The sequence below is a fragment of the Anas platyrhynchos genome, chromosome 3, assembly GCF_047663525.1.
Source record: "Anas platyrhynchos isolate ZD024472 breed Pekin duck chromosome 3, IASCAAS_PekinDuck_T2T, whole genome shotgun sequence".
In the NCBI taxonomy this organism is placed as follows: domain Eukaryota; kingdom Metazoa; phylum Chordata; class Aves; order Anseriformes; family Anatidae; genus Anas; species Anas platyrhynchos.
Window position 1 is genome coordinate 21,508,693 of NC_092589.1, and position 27,819 is coordinate 21,536,511.

At 40.8% G+C, this 27,819-nt stretch overlaps 1 protein-coding gene across 2 annotated transcripts; it reads left to right on the top strand.

Annotated features, from left to right (window-relative positions):
• Window positions 1–2,250: 2,250 nt before the first annotated feature.
• KCTD3 (potassium channel tetramerization domain containing 3) lies at window positions 2,251–27,705 on the top strand. 2 transcript variants are annotated; one of them, XM_027453729.3, is made up of 18 exons: window positions 2,251–2,585; window positions 5,635–5,688; window positions 7,131–7,176; window positions 8,645–8,718; window positions 9,201–9,259; window positions 9,453–9,533; window positions 10,203–10,343; window positions 11,268–11,358; window positions 13,161–13,351; window positions 17,237–17,352; window positions 19,196–19,283; window positions 19,424–19,540; window positions 21,822–21,992; window positions 23,160–23,315; window positions 24,267–24,363; window positions 25,774–25,958; window positions 26,061–26,199; window positions 26,545–27,705. In XM_027453729.3, the coding sequence occupies exons 1-18, from the start codon at window positions 2,521–2,523 to the stop codon at window positions 27,125–27,127; spliced, it is 2,454 nt and encodes an 817-aa protein (XP_027309530.1). In that variant the 5' UTR covers window positions 2,251–2,520; the 3' UTR covers window positions 27,128–27,705. The 2 variants fall into 2 exon arrangements, with proteins under 2 accessions (XP_027309530.1, XP_027309531.1); XM_027453730.3 differs by having other exon boundaries at window positions 10,203–10,328.
• The last annotated feature ends 114 nt before the right edge of the window (window positions 27,706–27,819 follow it).

A 27,819-nucleotide genomic window follows, 5' to 3' on the forward strand; every position in this document is an offset into this window, starting at 1 on the left:
GAATTTATTACCAAACTTCCTTTGGCTCCCTGGGGAGCCAACTTGTTTCTCAGGTAATAATGTAGCAAAACAGGTACTTGGCAGATATGTGAAGAGTAACAATACCTCTCTAGACTCATATTTTGAGTAGTTTAAGTGCAACCTTGCCACTGGGAGGTGGCTCTGAACACAATATATACAGCAGAATTTGCTTTCTCTTGCATGGAATAATTGGTTTGTTGGCCAGAAAACAGGGTGCTCCCCAAGAAACTTGTATTCGTACCCATGTGGAAAAAATGGATAAGAAAATTTGTGTACTCTTAGCTTCAATTATTGCAGCTAAAGAGATCAAATTAAAAAGTCAGGCTTGCGTCTCTGGATGCACTACTGCAGAGCCCATAATTCATTGCATGGGCCTCCATATTTCCTAAACTGTACAATCATTACTCAAAAGCATGTATATATAATTCTGATGCCTAATTTTGCATAGTGCCACATGCGACCCTTTCTTAACAGATATAAATATTTGGGGATTTCTTTTTGGTGATGAATTAATAAAAAGATGATATCAAATAGCATAAAATTGCTGTGAATATTAATATTGTATAGTGCCCATATGACATGTGCTTTGAAATAAACTTGGAATTTTTTTGGAGAGATTGCAAATCCTGTATTTTAATTGCACCATCAAGAGACATTGTGTTGAAAATATGCCTTAAATGGTCAGGATAAGCAGGAATTACATTTTGGAGTCTTACTTTAAAAACAATAGAGGCATCTAGTGGAAGTGCTTGAGGACTGCAACTGTTAGGGAATACATCAGCACACAACTCATTTCCCTGCATTACTTCTTCCTGGACTGAATTTCAGGAACTGAATGACAAATGCCAACTGTGTCTATGCTTTGTTTAAGAACAGGTTAATCTTAAATTCAGTGTTGTTTAGGCACTGTGAGGAGAACCTGATTCAGGAGCCTAAGACATTTTTTCAAAAGCGATCCAAGCAAGCTAGACTATAGAAGAATTTGTATCTGTACTGATTACAATCTTTTTTCTTTAAGATGCGGCCAGTCACAGTGCAATTTTATAGGCCTTGGCTACCTAAACCATTAGATTCCTTATAAAACACGATTGAATTAGGCATGCAGAGAAGTGATCTTTTAGGCAAACAATGAGGATATGTGCAAGTCTTAACACAGAGGCTCTCCATAGCCATATGATGAAGGGGTATGATTTCCATGCATGATTCGCAACCTCAGACCCTCTCTGTGTGAACTGACTCTTGAGTTTTCTTTTAAAAACCGATGGGTTGAAGTGGGGAGTGTCAGTCTTCCTTTAAAATACAACAAAAGAGAGATCCCCTCCCATCAAATACTTCAGCCTTTAAAGGACTCGCCCAGGACATAGAAGAGGAAGTTCAGTTTCCTCCTCAGCCTGATAGCACACCTGGACATTTTGTGTCATGCTACATACTCGGGGGGGGAGGAGGAGATGACCCAGCAGAAACCTGAGAGCTGGCTCTTCTTTGCACCCAAGGAGAAACCCAGACTACAGCCAGACTAATAAGCATACAAAAGGCATGGAAGTGCAGGGCTCGGTGACTGATGCTTTTTATTTTTCCCCTCCCCTCGAATTCGAGCATGCTACAAATCTATTCACATGCCCTTGCAGAAAAAAAATAAAAATTAAAAATTAAAAAGGGCGTGGATCCTCCCTGCTGGTTTCCAATCTCTAGGCAAATCTCACTGAAAAGAAATTTAAATACCAGGCACATGTTTGCTCTTGGTGTTTGAGCATCAGCATTAATCCTAAAGCTCACCCTCACAACTTTCAACCGCAGTTTTATTACTTCCCCTGCTAACCACGTCGCTACTTATTTCTTCCTCAAATTTCCTTCCCTTGCTGTGGCAGACTTCTTCCCCAAATCGCACCGCGGGCTCGGAGTGGCATGCCTTCTGTCCTGCCTCGTCAGCAGCGCAAAACCTGACGGCGAGCGCGTTACGCCGCCAGGTGCCATCGCTGCTGTGGAGTTTTGCCGAATTTTAGCGGCTTTGCGCCTCGCACCGACCCTGACCAGAGGGCAGACACCAGGCAGAGGGGTCTCGGGGAGAGAGGAGGACACGGTGCCGTGCCGAGCACGATCTCCGCGGCTCCCCTCGCTTTCAGCCCCTCACACCCGTGAACCCCCTCACCCTCCCCGGGCCGTGACGCCGGAGCGGGCGGGCTCGGGGAGGTGTCGCCCCCTCGGCGGCCAGCCCCCGGCCGGGCGGCGCTCCCGCTTCTCCCTCCCGCAGCTCCCGGCCCTCTGAGGCGCCGGGGCCCTGCCGGGCGCCGCCGCGTTGCCATGGCGCGTCCCGTTCGGCCTGGCCGGGCCTGAGCGGCGGGGCCGTAGCCGGGCCGGACACCGAGGACCCCGAGCCTCGCCCCGGCCGCCGCGGGCTGCCGGGGCCCGCTGGCCGCCGCCCCGCTGGCCGCCGCCGCGCCCCGCCGCCGTTCCCCTCCGGCCCGTGGCGGCGGCGGGCGGCGGGCGGAGCAGGGAAAGATGGCGGGGAACGGCGGCGGCGGCGGCTTCGGGGAGATCGTCCAGCTCAACGTGGGCGGCACCAGGTGAGGCGGCACCGAGATCTGCGCCCTAAAACGCTGCCGCCGCCAGCCGAGGGTGGTGCGGGGCGTGGAGGGGTGGGATTGCGGGGCAGGGGCTGCGTGAGGAACGGTGCGGGTGTGCCCCTCGAAATGCTCGGCCGTGGCACCGTGCGCGTTACGGCGTGGTGGAAGCCAGGCTGTCCGAGCCTGCATGTTTTGTGTAAAGCCAGCCGCAAGGAGCAGGGATTACTCCCGTTTTAAGTGTCCTTGCAGAAAGCAGGCTCGGTGTTGTCACTCGGGAGCCTTCCTTAAAGGAGGGTGCTGCCAAAGCCGGCGCAGAGAGCTCTGCTGCTGTAATAAGGCATTGGGAACAGCCCCAAGAAGCTGTTTGTAACTGAGGCATCGCTGTGGGTGAGCTTTGCCCTCAGGCTAACTTTGATGTTGACTCGGCCCCCATTTCGTGTTACACTGAGTGAGGCACCTCAGTGAGCTCTGGCCCTGGAATGACAGGCCAGGTCGGCCTTCAGATTTCTGTTTTAGTGGAATCACAAAGATGTCTCAGTCTGGTGTTTTTAAATGGTTCTTCCTTATTAAATGCCTCTGCAGAGAACAGACAATTACAGGGCGTGAATCAGAATACATGAATACACGTCTTCAGAGGGCTTGCCTACATAAATATGAAGAATACGGCAAACTAACAAATGCGTATAAGTTTCATTTCTGTTTGAAGGGTTCTGGAGTAGGAAATGCATGCACAATCGTTTACCTTTTAACAGGGAGACATTAGGGCATAGTACCAGTCTGTGTAAGAGGTCTTGGTCTTCTGCAAGCTCAACTGCCCTCGTAGTGCCCATCTTCTTGGAAGGATGTATCTGAGCCAGGCTTTTCAGCTTCCAAAGGCAGGTGGCTCAAAGCTAGCAGCAGAGTTGTTCTGGACAGCACATGGGAGAGCCTGGAATAGAGCACGCGTTTTTTTCCTATTCATTAGCTTCTGTAACCTGTATTAGAAACCTGAAACTCTTAGTTCTGTTTGGAGAGCTGTCTGATAGCAGTAATTCTGTGGATCTGGTACAGACACCCAGCTGACCACGTTTCCTCTGTTTGACATTAGGTTCCCACTGCTTCCAGGGACAGACAGAGCCTGTCTGCCATGTGCTGTAGCTCCAGCAGTTGCTGGTCTCAGGTTTTGTGGGTTGCTTAGCCAAGAGTGCAAGCCTCTTGCAAGTTAACAGTTACAGCAATTACTGTAAAAAATTCTGTTGATCCTTTACCTCCTCAATGTATAGATAATTCTACAAGCGCAATAGACTATGAAAGCGGTTGTTTTATATCTGATACTTGAGTAGGTCTGTTTCCAGTTGTCTATATTCTTTGACATAACAGTCAGTTGCCATGTGCTTTAGATTATTTGAGGATATTCTGCTCATTTTGCCTGATTCCCCTTCATATGGAGTCTGCCCACTGTGTGTTAGGTGCATGGAGCTGCAGATGTAGTTATGCATGTCAGTGTTGCTCGCTGTGCTTCTTTCTACGTCCTGGAAAGGAGTACTCCAGTTCGTTGTTTACATAGATTAATGTGTCAATATTAAAAGTTCTAAAGTATATGTTAGTATGAGGGATTGCTTACTAAACTAGTACCACAGTGTTAAGGTATGAACAGAAAATCCTTGAGCTGTCTAAAAACAGTGATTGTGCAGAGCAATGAAATTGCCAGGAAATGAACAAGGAGTCAGTTGCTGGCTCTCTTTTTCCCCCATACTCTTCCCCTTTACTCTTGAAGTAAAGAAGGTCAGTGGTCTGTATTACTGCTGATAAAAGCTGTGCCCCAGCAAATCCACAAGTGAGAAATTACACTTAGAAGCCTCTTTCCATTTAAATAGCCAACTGTTCTCTTTTTTCCCTTTGTAGTAAAGACTGTGTACATTTATGCTCAGAATGCTGATGCTGTGGATTTTCTGTTAAGAACAGATTTGTCATTGTTGTGCTTGCAGGGAGCAGCTACACAATCCGCATTTTATGCAGAACGGGTGGTAGTTTCATATGGCTTTTATGCTTCTGACTCCCTTTAAGAGTACACAGTAATGCTTTTTGTTTACTTTTTTTTTTTTCCACAGCTAGAAAATATAGGCAGTGAAAACTGTATAAGCTATGATTAAATATTTGTATTCTAAAAATAGTTGTAAAAATACTTGTAATACTTGCAAAATTCCTATACTGTACAAAAAGTTGTCATGGAACTTTACCTTGGCATTTCCTTTTTTAATTCCTGTTAATTAAGTGGTCACCAAAGGTTTCTTAGTCATGACTAAGCTCATTTTGAACTCATTTTCTAAGCTGCCAGTCCAGTTGTCTTCCTTCATGTTAAAAATGGGATTAGCATAAAGGAGTTCTTAGTTATTTATTATAGAAAATACTGTCTGGCATTATAAACGATAATTCGTGCTATTGCATAATATTATGATTCAGAGTAAATATTTTTCTCACTTTTAACTATTAAAACTATTTTAATAGCTTTTTAGAGGCCCACTATTTTATATTGTGGGCCCCTAAAAAGGGCCCAAAGAGCAAAACTGCAGACAATTAAAATTACTGTAAAATATTAACTTGTCTGAAGTTACTATAAAATATTAACTCGAATCATGTTGTAGTCTTTTGCAATGTAAGGTGTAGCACCCTTTGACTCCTGTGTAAGGGTAGCATGGTGTTAATGACAAATATAGTAGACTGTTGATAAACTTATGTTTTAACGGCTGGGTTTGTGTGTGTGTGCATTTGTGGTTTTATTTATTTATTTTAAAAGCAATGATGTTGGCAAAGTGTGAGAAACAGAGAAAGGTTGTTTGGGACAGTGTGTTACAAACACACAAAAACAACACTGCAGATACTTCTCATCATACTTAAAGGTGATCTGTGCAAAGAAGCTGCAACCTCTTTGACTTTGTGAAGATGTAGCAATCTCAAACTTCTCTGACCCATTTGATGCCAGCTTTGTAGGACATGTCACAGAATTTGACAGAGGAGACTGCTTTCCTGTTTTCTGGCTGGTTCTTAACTTGTAATTTTGGTCTCCTAGGTTCAGCACTTCAAGACAAACACTGATGTGGATTCCAGACTCCTTTTTTTCCAGGTAATGTTTCATTTCATAACACAAAGAAATGTTGATAAGTATTTTCAGAAATAATATATACATGTATTCTCTGTTCTAATTTATGCCAGGAATAAGGTGTTACACCATTTTTTCTCCATCTCAAGCAATGGGATGGGTTCATCTGAAATAAGGTGGTTTCCAATAGTCTTCTGCTGTCTTGGATTGTGCTCTGGTTGCTTGTGTGTGCTGAAAAGTTGTCACTTTTCAGATAAAATATCCTGGAAATAAGGCAGCAAATCTGCAGGAAAGGGAGATGCCACTGTCTGTTGCTATTTTGCCACTTGTGATCTTATTGCCCATATACAGTGGCACTATCTTTAATGTTATATGAATTATCCCTGTACCTGGAGTTAATTAAAAAGTTTTAAGGTTTTTAACCCATGTTACAGGATCTGTGGTATCTTTCTGCTTTTATCTAACTACTGTTACTACTTCTATAGGTTCTGCTGTTTGTACTGTAGTAATTTTGTGCTGTTGTTGCCCTACCTCTCCCATCAAAGTTAATCCCAAACTCATAAAAGAAAACTCAAGTCTGGCTATTTTGCTTCCTGGCACTTGATTTTTGTACTCTAGACTTCTCTCCCAATGAAAACCTGGCAACTGTCATGGACAGGCAGTATTATCTGCTTCTGTTATACTGAAATGTTCAGATAAATGGAGAACCAGGGAGTTACCACCTTCTCTGAGGTGTGGAAGGAAAAGCGCAGTAAAGAAGTCCTCAGAAGTTTCTTGTTTTCCCAAAACTAAGTGTACTGCCTAAGGAGGTTGCTCTGAAACTCATCCAGTACTGAAAAATATCTATGAGGTCATTGTCATCCACAGTCAGATGGGATTTGGAAATAAAACTGTTGTTGTTAGTGTGTTTGCTTCACATCTGTAGAAAGAAGCTCTGGTGGTGTTTTCTACTGATCTGGAGCAAGAGGACTTTGATCTGATGGGAGAGAAGCTTTGAAGTAAAACAGTGTTAAAAAACTCAACTCTCCCATTCCTGCCCGCTAAGTACCCGCAGAATGGATTGTTTATTCTTCCTTTTTTTTTTTTTTTTTAATATTTTTTTTTCCAGCAGCTTTTAGTGATTTACTGGGTTGTAACAAACTATGTAGCCCTCTGGGTGCCTCAGAAGAGTTTTCCATCCTTTCAGGCTAGGATCTTCTCTTTGGGAATCTGAAAGGTCCGTATGCAGGTTTCAGCCTTTCCTTAGGTTTGTGTGCACAGCTCCTTTGCACGGGAGAAATGATCTGGTATGTTCTCCCCTGCCTCCCCTCCAGCTTTCCTGCTTAACCTAGGCAGTTTTCTTTGCTCAGCTACATTGTTATAACAAAATGCAACTTACAGCACACAAATAGAGCAGAGTAGCGTCATCGTGTATTCATGGCAGTGCGTTCCTAGGGGACATCTAACAAAGATTTTCTTTGTTCTAGTTTGCTGAGTGGAAGAATTTCAACACTGAAGGATGAAACTGGTGCTGTGAGTAATAAGCCTGATAAATCATTAAATTAATGTTATGCTTTTAGTTAGGTTCTCTACTAAAACACTCTGGGTGTTAATGGGATTTACGCTGCCCAAGTCAGTTATATTAAAAGCATGGAAAGTGAATGGTCAAATGAGAAAAACATTTACATTCCTAGGCTTATAAAACCTTGCTTTGTCTTTTCACAGTATTTTCCTCTGTCATTTTTGTATTACATAACCCCTAATAGTAGTGTTGCAGAAACCTACATTTAAAGTGCTGACAGCACTATCTCTGCTTCAGAGTCTGTGAGGAGTACTGTTCAATTGAACTTTTGTTTGTATTCGGCACTTATCATTTCAATAGGAGGAAAATAGAGAACTTTGAAATCTTTTCAAAATGTCACTGTGTTTTCCTTGCCTTTTGTTGCAGGGAGTGGTGAGATTCAATACCAAGTCTGCTGTTTACTTTTTTTTTTTTTTCTTAATAATTTCAAAACCTATTTACCATACTGTTTGTGCTATTGTATGGGAGAATGTTCAGGAGTCATTGTAAGTCATAAGCTGGTTTTATGTAGTGAAGACTTAAAATATCAAAAAATAGCATTTTTTTGTTTTGTTGCTGAAGAAGTGTATGTTTGTGGCTAGGACAGAATAAAGGTCTTGTAGGTATAACTACTTGCATATCATGCTGCCAAAGTCAGGTTGCTAAACTTTCATGAGAATTGGTGACATCTCTGTATTTCTTGGTTCTTATCTTCGTTCCAAGATAAAAGAAACTGGAACAATGAGCATATTTTTGTGCTCATTCGGCATTGTACAGACAGTGCAGAGACAGCAACAGTGTTTTTTTTAACTGAAAAACTGCCAATTGCTGTATTGGAGAGGGATGGGTGACTTCCATTAGATAGGTATTGCATGTGTAGTTGAGCAATGTTGACATGGAAAAAGAGTTTTGTTTGGCAAATATATATATATATAATTTATATATATATACTGTATATATTAAACATATAGCAAAACTTCCATTTCAGTCTGTGTATATGATACTCTTAAAAGGGAAACTATAATTACAGCGATGTTGAGTGATAAGGCACACAAGTACTTTGCTAAGAGCATAGAGGTAGTTGTAATGATAATAGACTTAAGGGTGATTTAAAAAAAAAATCTTGAGATTTTATTACATTTACTGAATTTTGAACACGATAGAAATTCTGAGTACTCATTGACCTTTGTGGAGTCTCTAGAGCTTAAGTGTGTTATTTTTATTTTTTGAAGTGCAGCAGTGTTTGTATATACGTCTTTAAGAATGTTGAACTACTGCATGGTAGAAAAATGAGAACAAAGGTGCCTGAAAACCCTTGGCTGCGTTTATCTGCTGTCAACATCATCTTCAACTCCTCTTTCCCATGCTTAGCACAAGTAAGCATGTTAGTTGATGGTTGCTCCAAAATAATGCTAAAAGTATGTCATTTTTTCCTTGCAGATATTTATTGATAGAGATCCAACAGCGTTTGCACCCATTTTAAATTTTCTTCGCACAAAGGAGTTAGATTTACGGTAAGAAGTTCTAATTATTGTAAGTAAAAATCAGTTGGATCAGTTGCATTAGAAATTGCTTTTCAAATGGGAATTGTTCAGTTTTGCTCAGTTGGGTGTCTAACATGATTCAGCTGCCTTGTGACTCTGGGCCCGTGTCTGGAGTGTGCGTGTGTGTGGGTATATATATATGTGTGTGTGTATATATATATATATGACTTGTTGAAGGCAGAAGGAGTAGAATAACATTTTGATAGTAAATTCTTGTAGCTTAAGCCACTTCTGGCAATGCATTTCTCTATTACCTCAGTATCTTTAATTTAATTTAAAAATTATTAATGTTAAGATAATTTTGAAATCTCAAAAGCATTAACACGTTAAATATGTTTGGCAGTGATTCTATAAACTGTCAGGTAGCTTTATATTTATGTTGTTTAATATCTGGTTGCATGCAAATATACAAGTCTTACTATGTCCACTATGTGTTTTTGTTTTTTCTTTAGGGGTGTGAGTATTAATGTTCTCAGACATGAAGCTGAATTCTATGGAATCACTCCTTTAGGTATTTTTGTTTGTTTGTTTTGTTTTGATATGAGGTCATCTCATATTTGTTAGTACTGTAATGACCTAATTGCAAATTCTGGGCACTAGTAACCCTGTAGATTTTCAGATTTCCTGATACAGGAGGTTATTTGAAATAATGTCTTGTTTTCAGGGAAGTGAAAGCTATGGTCATACTGTTTTTTTCCCCTCAGTGAGAAGACTGCTTCTGTGTGAGGAACTGGAACGCTCATCTTGTGGCAGTGTCCTGTTCCATGGCTACCTGCCTCCTCCAGGTATTTTTGTGTACATGGCCTGATGTTGCTTGCAGCTGCTTACTGCTTGAGTTTGTGGGAGCAATTGGCTGTCAAACTATCTGGAGAGGGCTTTCATATGGAAAGCTTGAGATGAATGGTTGAATTAGACATAGTTCAAAAACAAGATATATCTGTGTGCTATATGAAATGGTGTACTTAGAGTACTGGAGGGAGGGTGGCATGTTAATACTAAACAAACTGTGTGGGCCAGCGTAGAGATTCTTTGAGAATATTTTAGATATTATCAACACTCTTTACTTTCTGAAGTTACAGTTACTTGACATACCCTCTGTCAGTAGATGACAAATCATCACAAATAAGCTTCTCTTAACAATATTAGTACGTTACGTTTTTACTTCTCTGTAGAGATGAATGCTGTTCGTGTATTAACCTGAAGACTGTGGGTTATTTAGCCAATTATTGACAATTTTTCTGAGATAGTTCCTTAAACTGGTTGTGAGTGTCAAAGCAGAGAGCAGAAACATTTTTTATTTCAGTACCGGGATATATCCTATAATCCTTAGAGCTGATGAATTAGGCTTTGGATTAAAATACACAAATTTTACTTCTTTATTTTGAAAATGAATGAATATCTGTTATATTGCTGAAGCTTATGGAGTGGGACAAAACATCTCTTTTCTTTTATAGGCATTCCCAGTCGTAAAATAAATAATAATGCTGGGCCACCAGCTGATGTTAGAACTGGTCAAAACTGCTCTGAGAGTGAGATTCATGGAGGTGGCGTCCAACCTACGCTAGCCGGTACTGGAGAAGGTACAGTCAGGCTAGGTGAGGGATGTCAGTCTTAAAACCAAAACAAACTGCAAAAATCATTGTCATTGGGAAATAAAAATGGAGTGACTGTTTTTGGTTTCAGTGTTGTTCTATGTTTGCCTGATCTTAAATTGCTGAACATTTACTTATATACTCTTCTTTAGGCAGTATTTAAGACTCAGTGTTGCACAATCGAGACATTAGGCTGAGAAGAAAGGTGAACTAAAGTTCTTCATGCAGTGTTAGTCTGGCCCCTTAGACAAATGCCTTACACTGTACTGGAAGCCGTGAGAAAATACTGACAGGCCAGTGTCTCTTTGGTCATTGTTTAGGAACATGAATCTCCTTCCTGCTCTTGCACTTTCTTGCACCTGATGCCTTTTTTGCCTTGCAGGAGTCAAGAGTCTTTAGCACAAAGGTAGTCTTCGTTTGGCTATGTAAAGTACTTTCTGTATAAAATATTTAAAAACTGTAAACAAGGTAGAATTGGCTTGTGTCATTTTCCAGGTTTTGGCTTTGTAAGCAAAACTGTGTTCTGAGAATTGCCATCTTTCTGCTATAATTGTGTAAATTGCAGCAATATTAGGAAAATCCTGAGTATGTTAAAGGTGAACGTACATGCAAGTAATATTAAAATAAGCCTTTTCCTGAGTTACTGCAGGTTTGGAAGAGGGCAGTAGAGTTTCTTATACGGCAATGATCCTCAATTTTCTTTAACCATTTTTTCAGGGAAAAAAAAAACAAACAACAACTGTTTTCAGAAATACAAGCATGTACTTGTCTCTTTATGCTTAGCAACACTTTCTATTATGGTGACTGAGATGAAAAGTTTCTGTTAAATATCCTAGCAGGAGAGTCCTGCCCTTTTCTGGATGTCTTTGCTCATCTTTTTTCCAATACCCATTGTTTGACTGACTTAAGTTTTATTGTTGGTTTTAGGATTTCCTGTGGACCCACGGAAAGTTTTAATAGTAGCTGGTCATCACAATTGGATAGTAGCTGCCTATGCTCATTTTGCTGTTTGCTACAGGTATGAATGAAGTTGCTTTGCCAGACTACAGAAATCTAACAAATGCAGTAAAATTTCTGCTTTGGTAAACCATAGAAAATTGGCTTTGGTAAACCATAGCAAATTGGTTTACTCCGAAATAACAGTAGATCATGTGCACCCAGTGTGTTTTTATAAATATGAAATACTGTTCCTGCTCATGTAAATAAACTGCTTGACAGGAACTCAGATTTTAATGCTTTGATGTCAGTTCCTGATGCCCTTGCAAAATAAATTAATCAAGTAATGGAATCCAGTTGTAACTGGCAAATGGTACCTGTTTTAAAGCAAGGTTTTAAATGAAAGATTCATTTAAAAAGTTCTTCATACTGCTTGTGTTTGAAGACAGTCTGAAGTGTGGGAAGTTAGACCATCAAAGAGCTTGAAACAGTTCATAGATTTTCTTTGCTATGAGTGATGTGTTTTGTCTTTAAACTCTTGCCTTTTTGGCATAAGTAGAACTGTTACGCACTTGCTACTTCACAGGGATGGCTGCAAAGTGTTTTTAAATGTACTGTAAACTGACTGGCTAGTTTCTAAGATCAGGTGAAGATAAGTGACATCTTTATATTGCAGAAGCTGTTTATAGTTTGCATCTGGTAGTCTTAAAATGGTGGCCATCCTTCCAGTGGAAGATAGTGTTTTAAAAAGAACTGTTCTCAAAAACAACCTAACACCGATGTCATAGTGTGATTCAGAAAGGGGAATACAAAATGTAATGCGAAAAGCTTCTTTCTGGATACTACCATGCTGAAACCATATTTTGCTGCCTTTTTCACTATGTAAGATGGTAATTTACTTGCTTAAAACTCCATAACTTAAATCACATGTAACTTGTCTCTTGTATTCACCACTGCAATTCATTTTGGTTTAATTTGTGTTTAAGTAGTGTAAGAGAAACCATGTTTAAGTTCTAGCTTTCAATTATTCTTAATATGGTCTGATTAGAGAAGGAGGCAATGATTTGCAATTGTCTTTGTGCTAATTGTCCCCTCCTTAGGATTTTTTTCTCTGTTTCCCTTGGATGCTGGCTCACTTAAGTGAACAATTCTGCCTCTTTCCTGCCGGTAATCTACTTAATCAGGCTTATTACTGTTAAACTTCCTTCATTAATGATGCTTTTGAGGAAGCATGTCAGACATAAATGGTTGCTAAAAGAGGGCACAGGTCAGTATGCCAGTTTAAAATGCAGTTTTTTCCTTAGTGACTCAAGGTAGCAGTCTTGTCTTGATTGACTTGTTTTCCTTTCTGGAATTTGAAGGAATTCTAGCAATACCATGGTGGAGTTTTCCCACCTCCTTTCTGCTCCTGCACAGCTTTTTGGTAAATGTTTTCATCCCTCTCTGCTGTATCTCAGTACATTTATGTAATTTGTGTGCTGAGAGTGTATGTTCTAGCTCAGTTGCAAAATATCTAGATAACTGCATAAAATTCAATCAGGTTAAGCTATGCTTTTCTGGCATCATACTAGTCTTTAAGATTATACAGGAAAATGATTTTCTAAAATTAAAGTGTATAGCCTATTCAGTACAGTTAGTCTACAACATAATATGAACAGACATTGCGTGACTAGGTAGTACAACGTCATGCCAGAACATGATTGAGTATCTTGCGTAATATCCATTCATTTGCCTCTGGAAATTAATAGATTTTTTCTAAGGTCTTATTCTCAACAACATCCTCTCGCATTTGGCTAGGCCATCTGCATTGGGTCAGGTTTAGACCAAAGTGTCTGTATCTGAATCTTTAATTTCTGCCCACCATTCCCTTCTTCACTCTTCCAGAATCAAAGAGTCATCTGGGTGGCAGCAGGTGTTCACGAGTCCCTATCTGGACTGGACAATTGAGCGAGTGGCTCTCAATGCGAAGGTGGTTGGAGGACCTCATGGGGACAAGGATAAGATGGTTGCAGTCGCCTCAGAGAGTAGCATAATCTTGTGGAGCATTCAAGATGGCGGTAGCGGCAGTGAAATCGGTAATTATAATTGCTTGATTGATTTGTTTTTGTGTTGTCCTTGTGCTTAACCAGAAAGGAGTTTGTGAACCTGTTGTGAGGTATGTATGATCAGTAGTGTTATGTCATTGTGAAAATGCTTTCTGAAGAAGCTGTAATACAGCAACCTATTACAGCATATTAACTTTCTTCTCTGTCATGCTAGGGGAATCCTTTCTAAAAATCGGAAAGGTGAATAAAAACTAGTCTGTTTGCTGAGCAGATACTAACTAATACTGAGTTTTCACGTGAAGACACAAATCAGAGTGAAACTTTTCATAGGACTTGTGTTTAAATCTAGGCCATAGCACAAGTTTAATAAAACTATTGAGATGGGAAGCTAGATACTGAGATATTCTGATTTTTCCTTGCCTTTGCCTTATCAAAGCCATATTTTTACATGGAGATGATGAAAAGATCTTAGTTTTCTGACAAATGTAGTTTATAAATGGAATTTGAAATAAGACAATTTGTTCTTTTTGTAGCTTTGGTTTCTAGGTAGGGAAAAAGCACACTGTACTGACCTAAGCATATAGGAATTTCTGCTTGTACTTCTTGACACTGAAGGACTCACAGCTAGGGAAGCTTTAAAACAGCACAAAGAGTTTTTCAGAAGTAAATGTTCATTGGTACTGATCTGATGGCTTGTCTGACCCGTTTGTTTTTCAAATACAGGGCAAGTTGGAGAGGCATTGAGGGGAATGGCATTAGGAACTTCCTTTAGCCTAATCTCTGGTGTTTGAATCGCCACTATTATACCAGTAATGTCCGCTTCTTCTGGCAGCGGGTATTGCTAATCAAGTGTGATGGCAATCTCTTTATATGAGCAGCTCTCTGAAACTGAATGCAGAATTAAATTGTATTTAAATATATCTTCATAGTTGAAGTCATGAGAATTAATGTCATCGTTAAAGAGAAAATGACCAAATTCATATTTTGATACATGTGCCTTTACTTTAAAGGAAGAGCTTACTTTAGAGATGCTCAGGCAATTTCTAGCTCCATTAATGTCTGTTGCTGCTTCTTATGTTTAAATAATTTCAAGCACTAAGTCAGATTTGAAGACAGAGAAAGGCAAAGGTCTTCCATGAAATAAAAGAGCACTAGGCAGCTGCATTACTTGTGACTCAGAGTTCTTGCCTGTGATCACAATCAGCAAAATAGAAAAGGAGGTTCTATTGCGTTTAGTAAATAAATAAATCTGAAAAGCGTGGGTAAGTTGATTACGTGATCTCTCTGTTAAACAGAGTTGATACTATACTTGAAGCCTTTTCTTTCATTATTCAACCCTTCACCAAATCTTATACTAGTAAGCAGGGAAGAGTTAGCATGACATCTGTACTACTGTAATAGGTATTGCTTTAAGCACTATGCTACTACATCCCTTCTGCATTTTTTTGTGTGACTTAGCTGCTTGTGTTCCCTTGGGATTTGAAATAAGATATCTGAAGCAACATTTTAGATTTTTGTATATCAAATTCAAAGGCAAAAAATAAAAATATATTAAAATACGCCAACATCGTAAGGTTCTGATAACTCAAACTGCAACTGAAGGTGGCAAACAAATGAAGGAAGCACTTTGCTAAGCAGGCTGTGCTGCATTGAAGTGACTGTGAAACAAAGGAAATCCCACTTGGTCTCTCTTTGGCAGGGGGAAGGGGAAGAGAAAGTGCCTACAGAATTGAATCTTCTGACTAACAATCAAACTGTACTGTTTGTCTTCTGGCTAGTAGTGCTACTTGGTCTAAAAGAACTAAAATACAGTTGCATTTAATAGTAAGAATTTGAATACAGCTACCTTTTTTCCTTATAGTTGCAAGTGCTTGCATTCCTGCTTTACATTAGAGATACAATATATTGCTATCATCTCGTGAAAGAAACTGCTCATTCCAAACAGTCTTTGGAGCCTGGTGACACTGTCCACAGAAAATTGTGCGGGCTGGCATCTTTGTGATAAAGCTCTCCCAGAGCGCACTCTTTCCTTTCAATATTACTTACATAAGACACAGCTGCTGGATTGCTGCTGTAAGCAGTATTTTGCTGAGAGGGACCCTTAAGACAAGAGCCTGTCATTACATATAGCATTGTCTCCCCTGTGGATGGGTCTCAAGATTGTTGAGCCTAAGCAGGACTGACACTTCAAATTCCTCCAGACCATTCAAGCTGTCTTCCTTGATTTCCTTGAACCTCATCCTTCTCTGGAGTAATCAATTCTAGTTGTTTCTGTGGATTTTTTATTATTGCCTTCTTCACATGCCTTGTACTGCTGAATCTTGTCTGTATTGAATGATTGTACCTTGCCCTGGAAAACAGTTTAGCATCTTAATTACAACGTAAGCATGCATTGAGCTTCTAGAGGGACGGCTGCTTCTTGGTTGGGAGTGGCACATTGTTTATTTGAGTTTGTCTGAAATAATGTTGGGAAGTTTTCTAGCTGTCAGATACCGTTGTTTTAAAAGATATGTCTGCTGCTGCAAGATATAAAGTGCATTAGTGGACAGTAATACTAATATGTAGACGGAACAGAATGGAATAGGAAAGTTTGTGAGTGTGCAAGTGTACACTTGGTGGTGTAATGTAACATCAGTACAAATGACTTTGGTATGTAGCAGGTAGTAAAGCTTAGTTGGGAATTACAAACAGAGTGGCTTTCAGGGCCAATTTGCGAGACTTTGCAGCTGGCGAACTTGGAAATTATCTCAGGCATTTTTAGCTCTCTGTAACTTTTAAATACATGGTACAATAAATCATACAAAATATCGTATGCTATGTAAGTTTACAGTTCAATTAAAAATATTGATATTGGATTTGTAATGAGACTAAGAAACCTCTAAAGAGAGAACAGATTTGGGTGGTGGAAGTTGCGTACAGACTTCAGTAAACAGACCCATTCCAGCTGAAGTTTGTACAGTGAGAACAGGGATCCCTGTTCTGGGGTCCCTCTTAAAATTTGTGTCACTGGAACAACCTTGCTGTTATAGGCGTCTAGATTCTCAGCAAGCTGCAATTACTTTTGCTTCATTTTTATATTTGTCAGGGTCATAATATTTTAGAATCTGGTAAACCTACTGACTTTGCTAAACTTCACGGTAAAATTATTACACACAGAAAGAGTTCTTTTGGGCAAGATCACAGTGCAGGAGGTAAGCTAATATTTGGTCTCTTCCCTCCCTACACCCACTTAAATAAGTCTCAGCTTTACTTGCAGTTCTAGTCTTCAAACAGCGAAGACCTCTGGTGAAAGATAGACTGGAATGATTGATGTTGTTTTCATGATATTTAGGAGCCTTTCTGAAACATAGAAAAGCAGAGATGTTAAGGTCTGTTCTAACCGTAGTCATCAATGCCTGTCGTAATTTGTAGTGCTTTGGTTTTAATATTAAGTAAAATGTTTTTGATGCCACATTTTCTCTATTTGGAAGGGCGGTGTTTTCTGGTAAGTTAGTCTTATCTTCCAGATTTTTAAGTATATGATGATTGTGAAATCAAGTAGGGTTATATATATGTATATAGCCTTGTAGTCTAATTCTGAAATGTTTTAAGACCACAGACCACCTCTATTTGAAAAAACAAACAAACAAACAAAAAAATGGGCATTAGGAGCTTTCAGTAATCCAGAAGGTAGTATGGCACAAATCTGCTAGCAAAAGCTGTGGAATTGCTGCTGCTTAAATGACACGCCATAGTCATGGCTGGATAATAAACAAAAATAATCCTATTTGCTTACTGTAATAGGATATATATATATATGTATGTGTATATTATATATACATGTATTTTTTTCCCATTGTTGTGATATTTTCCTCTTTATTTTTCATGCGCTTCATAGACTCTTCCGGGTGTTTTGTGTTTTTTTTCTTTTTGTAGGAGTTTTCAGTCTTGGAGTCCCTGTAGATGCTCTCTTCTTCATTGGCAACCAGTTGGTGGCTACAAGTCATACAGGGAAAGTGGGAGTGTGGAATGCTGTGACCCAGCACTGGCAGGTGTGTTTAATTCAATTTTCAGTACCAGTTTTAATTTATTCATTCTGTCAGAATGCATGTGAAATAGAGAGATCCGTGGAGTCTGTGCGAGTGTGAGAAAACGGTTGAGCATTCATGTGATTAACAAAGCTTGTAAGGTAGCCAGATGTGCATCTTTGTGGTACAAAGCTAGATGCAATAAAAATACAAAAATTGCTTTGCAAATCCCAAGAGGCAGAAGTGACCTAAGGCTGACTCCCTTGTCTGCTGTAGTGTTCGTGACTAAGTTCTTATTCAACCCTTTAGTGACAGTACTGCTAACTAACAACAGATAGTAAGCGTGGGATAGCACTGATTCTGCAGCAGAGGCAGACAAACATGTTGGGTTGGTCTTAAAACAATATTTAAAGTCCTATCAATGCTTTGCAAAATCTTCTGTCTCAACAATATAATGCTACGTGACAAGCTGGCATTTGACAGTACTTGATAAAGGAACAAGACATAAGGAATAAAAACTGATGTCCAATATTCCTTTCTCTTGTTTTCAGAGAGGAACATGGAAAGCTTTCTGATTACAATAACAGTTCTGCAGTTTGGTGGACTATTCCTTTGGTAGTGAAGGCTCTCATATTGAAGAGTAGAAAGCCTTTAGGAAGGGCTTATACCCCAAAATGTCACTGTTCTCTAAATTATTTTTCCTACAGGATGAGAATAGTTCACTTTAAATAAAAAATAAATAATAATAAAATCTTTCAGGGTACTTCCTGTGCCTGGGGCTCTTTTGTTAGTGTTAGGAAGATGGCAGTTTTTCTCGTCTCCCTGTAGAATACATTGTTCTTGATGAGCTATAAAGACTTAAGTGGCAGGGGTGTACCTCTGATCTTTAAATGCCTCATGAGAATACATGGCATTTGCTTACCCATTTTCCATGACTTGCTCTGGACTTAGAATATGATCTTGCTGTAAGAGAGATGTTTAGAACAGTGCACCAATGCCCAATGCAGACCAAGACCTTTGTTTCCTTTCAGACTTGTTCTCCAGGTGCCTTTCTACATCCTTTCCAGAACAGCCCTTTCTAAGTTCTACTTTAAAGAATCTTAGTTTTTGCCAAGCTCTTCTCATGTTGTAATTTTTGTATTTGATGTAGCTTACCCTGAGGATGCAAATCTGACCTCTGTCTGTAATTAGTTCTGACATCATCTTCCCAACTTGGAGATCTGAGCAGACTAGCTGAGGTGGTTTTCCTGGTACTTATTCCTTTGGCAATGTTTCAGTGGCATGTAACAAGGAGAGGAAGTTTTGGAGTGCCAGATACCAGAATACTTAGTGTAACAGAATAGGACGTAGCAGATAAAGCAATAGAACATGACAGAATAACTCTCCTTGTTTTGACTAATGACCCAGTCAATTTATGCTGTTGGCAGCATTGTGGGTCCTCTTGCTCAGACCTCTCCTTGCAGTTGTTAATGTGTTCTGCAAGGTGATGAGTAAAGTGGTGCATCTGTTGATGGGTTCCCTCCACCTTCATTAGTTTTGTAAAGTTTTTGCAGCTGGGAGAGCTTCCTTTATAGACCTTAGATCCAGAGAACTCAGGAAGCACATTGCACCTTGATGCATAGATTCTTAGATGTGTTTTTTTATTTCCTTTCTTTCTGCTCTTGTGCTGCTTCTTTAAATTAGCCTGGAAAAAACAAAATGTTAAAGGGGGCAAGACATTTTTTTTTCTCCTCGTTATAGAGATCTTTGCCTGTAGCAGATACATGCAGGGGCAAGAACTGGGTGTAGAAGAAATCTTTGAGGCCCAGCAACCTCCAGAAAACTGAGGAAGCAGCAATTTGACTTTTTTTTCTTTTGTTTGTACTAGGTTCAGGATGTTGTTCCTATCACGAGCTATGATACTGCTGGCTCTTTTCTGCTGCTGGGCTGTAACAATGGCTCTATCTACTATATAGGTAAGAAAGGGGCAGGGTGGAATAAAAAGGAAGTGATACTGAGCAGCTTTGTTCTTAAACTCTTTAGTCTATCTGCTCTATATCACATCAGAATAGCTTTGTGTTTTTCAGAGTAATAAACAAATGTCTCTTCCCCACAGACATGCAGAAGTTCCCATTGCGGATGAAGGACAATGATCTTCTAGTGACAGAATTGTACCATGATCCCTCCAATGATGCTATAACAGCACTCAGTGTCTACCTCACACCTAAAACAAGTCAGTATTGTATTGTATTGATGTCCCTCAAGCATCACTGTTTCACTGAGAATCTGTTAGAGATGTGTGTTTTTTTTTTCCAATTGGACATTTTCTATTGTTGCACAGTAGGGTGAAAGCAGACAAAGTAGCACTTGCACGTAAACATTGATTTTTTTTTTTCTTCCCTGAATCATTGAAATGAATGATGAGCACTGGATGTGATTGTTTCCCCTTATATCTGTACATATTTATAAATAGGTAAGTGATTGTCCCCTTGTGTGTAGCACTGGTAAGACTGCTCAGTGTTGTGTTCAGTTTTGGGCCCCTCACTACAAGAAGGATATTTACAGAGTTGCTCGTGTGTGCAGAGGAGAGCAACGAAGCTAATGAAGGGACTAGAAAACAAGACATACAAGCATCTGAGGGAACTGGGGTTGTTTAGTCTAGAGAAGAGGAACCTGAGGGGACACCTCATTGTTCTCTAAAACTATGTGAAAGGAGGCTGCAGTGAGGAGGATGTCGGTCTCTTCTCAGGTGACAGGTGATAGGACATGAGGAGACAGTCTCAAGTTGTGCCTTAAGGGAGGTTTAGACTGGATATCAAGAAGAATTTCTTCATGGAGAGAGAGAACAGCCAAGCATTGGAATATGCTACCCAGTAAAGTGGTGAGTCCCCATCCTGGGAGGTATTCAGGAAACTTGTGGATATGACGCTAAAGGACGTGGTTTAGTGATGGGACTTGGTAGGTCAGGTTGATGGTTGGACTTGATAATCTTTATGGTCATTTCCAATGTAGATAATTCTATGAAATAGGTACACGTGCAATCAAGTACATATATGTAAGTACAAAATATTACATTATACTTTAATACATTATGTGTATAATATACATTATTAATGTATAATGTAATAACACATAATGCATTGTATATTAACACTTATGCATAATGTGCCTTTGCTGGTTTTAAGCCTTTTATACAAGTTATTCACTTAGATTACTGTGGTGGTTTTACCTTGCTGGGCAGCTGGTTTCCACCACAATTGCTCTCTCACTCCCCTCCTCAGAAGAAGAAGGGGAGAAGAAACTATGCTGGACAAAAAAAAAAAAAAAAGCTCACAGGTTGAGATAAGGATAAGTTAATTAAAGGGAAAAGAAAGAGTGGAAATAACAAGGAAAAGCTGTGTGGAAGCACAGAGAGAGATAAAAAAGTACTTCCCATCAATGAGCAACGTTTAGCCACGTCCTGGGAGGCAGGGCCTCAATATGCATAGCGGTTGTTTGGGAGGAAAGATGTCGTCTGAACAACAACCCTCCCTCTCCTTCCCCTTTCCCACCTTCTATTGCTGAGTGTGACACCACATGGCATGGAATATCCCTTTGATTGGTTTAGGTCAGCTGCCCTGGTGATGTTCCTTCCTCACCTATTGCCCACCCTCAGCTTGCTGGCTCTGGGGTGGGGTCCTGATGCTGTGCCAGCACTGCTCAGCAGCAGACACAACACTGGTGTGATACCAGTGCTGTTCTAGCTACAAGTGCAGAGCACAGCACTGTATGGGCCACTGCAGGGAAGGTTAACACTATCCCAGCTAGACCCAGTACAATGATAAATCTGATTCACTGAAATACTTAATGTTGAATTGCAGGCAGGGCAGAAACACCACCTTACCATTACATCTACCCATCTCATAACAAAATGTGCTAAAAATGGGCATCTGAATGATGTTCAGTTATTGTGTTTATGCACTCTTCTGTAAACACAGTGCAGCTACCTTTTAAATCAAGGGGAACAAGGTGGTGGTGGGGAATAAAACATCTCAAAGGAACCGTTTACTTGCATATCTGTATTGATATCATAGTGACCGTTTTAGCTATAGTCTTCCCTGTTCTTGCCTTGCTTTCCTCGCATTTGCCTCCCACTAAGGCAGAAGTAAACAGCATGTGGCACATATTGAACATGTCACTGTGAAAAGTGCCAAAATATCCACTTGGAATGTAGAATGAGATCTTCAAATGACTTTATCCATCTTTTGTTTCACCTCCAGGAGAGAGGAGAGAATGAGAGGGTAGGCCATTGTTAACATAGTATTGAAGAGTGTGGTATGGATTTGAATAAACTTATTTGAAGCGGGAAAATACCCTCTCTGATCATGAGAAAATCATGAGTTAAGAGTGTTAAAAATAAATATATTTCTTATTGTGAAAACTTGGAAATACTGTTTTCTACCAGCTCATTACCTGACTCCAGTAAGACAAGCTTTAATTCCTGAAAGGAACAACTGTGTTCTTGCTTGCTCTAGGTGTAAGTGGCAACTGGATTGAGATTGCATATGGCACCAGCTCTGGAGCAGTGCGGGTGATTGTACAGCACCCTGAAACAGTTGGGTCTGGGCCTCAGCTCTTCCAGACTTTCACAGTTCATCGAAGCCCTGTTACGAAGATCATGCTCTCGGAGAAACACCTTGTGTCAGGTAATCTTTCTCTGCGGACCAGTTTGCATTGGTAGTTCTCCCTGCTCCTGACCACTTCAGTGTTCACATGCATTACTTTTTAATTTGCTTTGTTTCCACATTTGATAGAAGTGAACTGAACAGAGTTTTTATGGGCTAGATTTGCTTGGATCCTCTTCCTTAGACATTCATCTAAGCCCTTAGCTGTTAAAAAGCCTGGGCTTTATTTGACCAGATACTGGAACAACTAACTCTTTGCATCTTATTCCAAGGTTGCAATTGGTGGAAATAAAAGGATTTGTAAACAAATACATCCCTGTCAAGTCTTACTGTTGTGGGCAGGTCCTTTAGGATTTTTCTTGCTTTAATAGCATTTCAGGAACTTTCTGGGTTGCAGCAAAATGTGCACCACCCCCTCCTGAGCCCTAGAGAAAACCTTCCTATGACTTCAAAGGGTTGTCTGTGTCTCCTCTTCTCTCAGCTGTCTCTCAGTCTTTGTTGTGCTCTCCTATGTTATGCTCAGGAAAGCATCTGTTGGTTCCAGAGAAGAGGTAATCTCTCCTCCTTGTGGAAGATTTTTTCACCCAGAGTCTAGCAACCAGGGCAGGAGACAGATTTACTTTCTGCTGTCCCCCATTTTTTTATTTTTGAAGTAACAGAAAACACACTATGCAATTATATTGTAAACAAACAGCCCAGGAGCCATCTGTTCTGCTGCAACTTGGAACTGATTTCATGCTAAACCCTCAGTACAAGGAAAGGTCACATGTATGTAGAAAACTGAGTAACTGACAAATGAGACAGAAGAGCATTTTTCTGTGTGGCGGGAGGGTTCTGCTGCCAGGCTGCTCTCCTGACATGTCTTGTACTAGCACATGCACGGTTCTGAAGGGTGCTGCTGGTACTGACTCAGTCAGGCCTTAATGTGTGTTATACATGTGTTTCACCTGCCTCAAGTTTTTCTTTAATTTCTGAGGGAAGAGACAAAAGTAACTAATAAAAAACAGGACGTCTGCAACAATTTGTAGATTGTTAGATAATCGCCTGGTGTTGCTAGATAACATGACATGTGACTAAGCAGGATTTAGTCATTAATCTTGAAAAACTATCATATAGAAAACTTTCAAGTTAAGCTTCTTCAATGTGTCATCCCTTGTAAATGTTACTGTACATCTTTTTCCTTTCTAGTTTGTGCAGATAACAACCATGTACGGACATGGACTGTGACTCGGTTTCGAGGCATGATTTCAACTCAGCCAGGCTCAACGCCTCTTGCATCATTCAAAATCTTATCCCTGGAGGAAGCAGAGAGTCATGGCAGTTACTGTTCTGGAAACGACATTGGTAGGATGTCTCACCAGCTTGATGTGCTGAGGCTGTACGTTAACAGGTCTCACGAAGGTTTAACAGACACTGTGACTTGCAAGTCAGATCATGGGTGTAAGCTTTTATATACTGCTCTTCCCTTGAAAAGATGGCAGGAAATACCATTTAGGCTGTGCAGAGTGAGTATGCTTACAGGGCTTAGTTTGAAGGTGAGGAAAAAAGAAGAAAAATTTTTGATCACAAATGCTGTGCTTTTTCCGTGAACAAACTGCTGTAGCATTTCACTTTTGTTTTAACTAGAGAACGACAGAAAGCAGGGAAGGCTGTAATTAAAACAGGTAACTGTAGCAAGGTTTGGGTTAACTGCAAGTTCCAGCTCACTGCTTATTTGGTTTTAAATGATATGCATGTGGAAAAATTCCAAAATGAATTCAAAGTCGGTTTACTGAAGCCCTGAAACTGCAGAGGCAAATGGTGGAAGCACATTGCTATAGCAAGATACTCAAGGAATGCGTTTCTGTGAATATGTGTAGATGGGTAGTTGAGATTCCTTTGTGGCCAGAGTCTTGTAAATGAAACTTTGGTGAACAGGATGGCCTATGGACACAGGGTGGGATCACAAGAAATCTGAGTAGGCATTTAGACAGCTAGGAGCTGTAAAGTAAGGAAGTACTTAGAGAGGCTTGATGTCTGGTTTTGTAGTGACATGCTAATTCCTGCAGGAACATCTGAGAAACTCAGAATGGACATCCTTTAAAGCAAATGAACAAAAAATACCGTAGATTTGTATCTGCAGAGTCTACTGACCAATGGATGGCTTTTTCTAACTTTTGGTCACCTTTGGTTCCCTGGTCCTGATGCTTCAAAATGCCAATAACCATACTAATACTAACTGGGTCTTTGGGTCTGTGTGGGGAAGAGGATGAGCAAGGTCAAACACTGAAAAAGTGATTTTCCTTTTTTCTCTAGGACCCTTTGGTGAACGTGATGACCAACAGGTGTTTATTCAAAAAGTTGTTCCCATCACCAATAAGCTCTTTGTAAGGCTGTCTTCGACTGGGAAAAGGTACCTCCTGGATTTAAGTGGGAAAGAAGCAGGGCTCCTCGGGTGGCTGGGTCTCCCATCCCATGGGGACAGTTGCATTCAGCAAGCTTCTAATACGCTTGACAGCTCTGGCTGAGCTCTTTTTTGTTTGTTAGTGACAGAACTGTGCTTTATGATCTGCTATAACATAGAAGCCAAATGGTATTTTGAAAAATGTGCTTTCAGAGATGCACATTGTGATGGCTTCCCTGCTGAGCTCACGAAGTAAACATTTGTGTGCCTATACATAATCTGTACCTCACCCATGGTACCAAGCTAACATTAAATTTCAAAAGCTAATGCTGAAGTTGCAGGTGGCAGGGTTGTGCCTCTCAGAGGTATACAGGGTAGCAGTCTCTCTCTTCCTTTGTGCCTGTCTTTGAAGATATGAGAACCTAGAAAAGTGAGAGGCTGTCTTTTAGTTCAGGTGTACAATTTACTTAGGCTTGATTCCATCATATTCTATTACATTGCTACAGAAGTAAAGTTGCCAAATACAGCTACTTTTCTTCCTTTTAGGCTAGAAAAATGGCAGGGGATCAGAAAAGATGATGCATCTGAGTCCAATGTTTCTTACATCTTTTGCCTAGTAATTTTTCATGTGAGAAAATGTTTATGTTTTAATGCTATTGGCAACTGAATTGAGAACAGGAGACTTGAAGGTTGCTGGTGTGCTTTTTTACTTCTGCTGGTTTTGCATGTAGTGGAGAGTTTTATTCAATGACTTATTTGGGCATTTCTTCTGTAAAAAGCTTAATACAGGGGACCATAAAAACAGATTACCCGGAATACATGAAGCTTTGGCATGGAGTCTGGCTTAGTAGCTTAGTTTTGGGAGTCCCTTTTCTGTCGCTCTCCACATCACCTTCTAAAATAAGGGAAGAAAAAGCGATGGAGTTCTGGTGTGTTGTCATACTGCAGTTGTCAGGAGACAAAAATTATTTGTGTTGATAACCTTGGATTTATCATCCTTGGATTTTTCTCATGTTTTATGTGGTTAAATATGCTGTTTCTGCAGGTTAGTATCCTAGAGTATCTAGCGTAGGAAAGGGCTACTTGCCCCATTCTTGAATGCTCTCCCATTTTGAGAGCCTTAAGTTTCTGATCACTATGGACTGAAGAAGCACATTGAACACAGGGGGTTCCTCTAATAAAAATAAATAAGTGGTAATGCTGCAGATGGGGGGTGGGAGGGGCAGGGGCAGGGAGAAGGCATCGCCTGCAGATGAGCAGCATGTCAGTCATGCAGGGGAAGAACTCTTGTCCGGAAAAAAGGTCTTTCTCTGATGACATTTTTATTGCCTTCTCTGAAAATCAAAATAGTGCAGCGTTTATTGGCCAAACTCTGCCAAGTGCAAGTGTTTTGAGAACTTGGGGTTTCTCTTTGTGTAGAATCTGTGAGATCCAGGCAGTTGATTGCACTACCATCTCATCCTTTACTGTACGAGAATGCGAAGGATCCAGCAGAATGGGCTCTCGGCCGCGCCGCTACCTCTTCACTGGGCATGCAAATGGCAGCATCCAGATGTGGGATCTGACCACAGCCATGGACATGGTTAATAAGAGTGAAGACAAAGGTAAGTTTTGCTACACCAAAACTGTGGTATGGTCCTTTTGCTGTTTTCATTTGTGTGCCACTACTGTAAATGGATTCAGGCACTAAGAGCTGTCTCTTTCAGACGTTGGTGGCCCCACAGAGGAAGAGCTTCTGAAGTTGCTTGACCAGTGTGACTTGAGTACATCTCGCTGCGCCACTCCCAACATCAGTCCTGCCACATCAGTCGTTCAGCCAAACCGGCTGCGGGAATCTAATTCCAGGTAGGTCACAGGGTGGCACCAGCTGCAGACACCAAAGGTTTTACCCTTCAGGTAGGTGAAGACAGGTTTGGTGACCTGAGCACTGTAGCTAATTCCCCTGAATCGATGCCATAAGTGTCCTAAATCACACTTAAGCTTCTGGATATGTGTTGGTTTATGTGTGTACAGATTGAAGTACTGTATGAGAATCTGAAGCAAGTGATCTGGAAGTTGTTGTGTGGGGGTTGAGATGAGTATATGGCTTTTTTAGTAGGAGTTGGGAGCAGGGTATGTAGAAGAACAGGCTGTTATTCTCAAGCTAACATCACCTCTTTTTTTTTTTTCTTTTTTTTTTTCTTTTGGAAGTCTCCAATTACAACACCACGAAACAATCCATGAAACAGCTACATATGGTTCTGTGCGGCCATACAGAGAAAGCCCCCTATTGGCAAGAGCAAGGCGGACGGAGAGCTTTCACAGTTACCGGGACTTCCAGGCTTTTAACTTATCCAGCAAAAGCCCAGTCGAAAAGGCAGCCCCTGCAAATGGGAATTCAACCCCGACAGAGGCAAAGAAGGCAACAGCTGAGGGCAGCGCAGCTGAGAGGAAGGCAGGCCTGGCAACAACACTTGAAGTGCGAGGCACTGGCCTGACGGATGCAGGTGGATGTTGCAGCACAGAGGTTAACAGGCTGCCAGAGAGTTCGCTGGATGTCAAGAGAAGAGGACTGGAAGAGGAGAGTGAAGCCAAAGCAGAAAGCAAGAAGAAAACAGGGTTTGAAGGAGCTGGTTTCCTGGGGAGGAAGAAAGTGCCTCTCCTGGCCTCTGCACCAGTCCTTGTTGAAGGTGGACCTGAATTACCTGGTGCGGCATCTCCATCACCTACAAAGACAGCTGCTTCGCCACGTCACCGGAAGAATGATTCATCTTGCCAGGACTATGGGTTGTGAAAATGGGACTGGTGGCAAAGATGAGGTGCAGGTGCACTCTGCCTGGTAGCAGACATGACACTCACTGCGTGTTGCAGGTTTCTTCTTGAACGGGATTTCGTTTTGGTATACAGAATGAAAATTGTAAGGAAGCAGGTTGTGAGAAAGTACCTGGCTGCTGCCAAACATTTGAAGAGTCGACACATCAGTGTGCGGCTTTATGTAATGCTCCAAAATGTAGTGCGGTACTTGGTCCAAAATATTGTTGTGCATTGCGTAAACATGGTCAGGCATGTGCTATGTTGTGATTATTTGGGGGGTGGGAGGGAACGGGGTACGAGGGTGCTAGGGAGTACTTGGTTGCTTGGTGGAAGATGCCTTTCAGACACAGCGCGCATTGCTCTGCGGAGCTGCTGCTGTCTTGGCTGGATTCTGCCTGATTCACAGGGCTGCCTTTGTGGTCTTGTTTTATGAATGGGATTCTTGCTCTGTATGCTGCTGTCTGAAATCTGAAATGTTTTGTCCAGGTAAAGGAGGAAGCTATTTAAAATAGCATATTATATTGCCTCTTAGTCCTAATAAATTGCCAGAAAAATGTTGCTTGTGCTTCCTGAAAATTTATGGTGTCAGATGATGGGTTTTTCTGATTGTGACTGAGAGCATGCAGAAAAATATGCTTGGCAAAATGCACAGAACTGCCAGTCTCTTGAGGG

What these genes read in the sequence shown, in the direction of transcription:
- KCTD3 (XM_027453729.3), top strand. Translation starts at nt 2,521, where the DNA reads ATGGCGGGGAACGGCGGCGGCGGCGGCTTCGGGGAGATCGTCCAGCTC. An exon ending in CCAGACTCCTTTTTTTCCAG is followed by an intron (nt 5,689 to 7,130) that starts GTAATGTTTCAT and finishes TCTTTGTTCTAG; the next exon opens with TTTGCTGAGTGGAAGAATTT. An exon ending in TGGCTCTATCTACTATATAG is followed by an intron (nt 19,284 to 19,423) that starts GTAAGAAAGGGG and finishes TCTTCCCCACAG; the next exon opens with ACATGCAGAAGTTCCCATTG.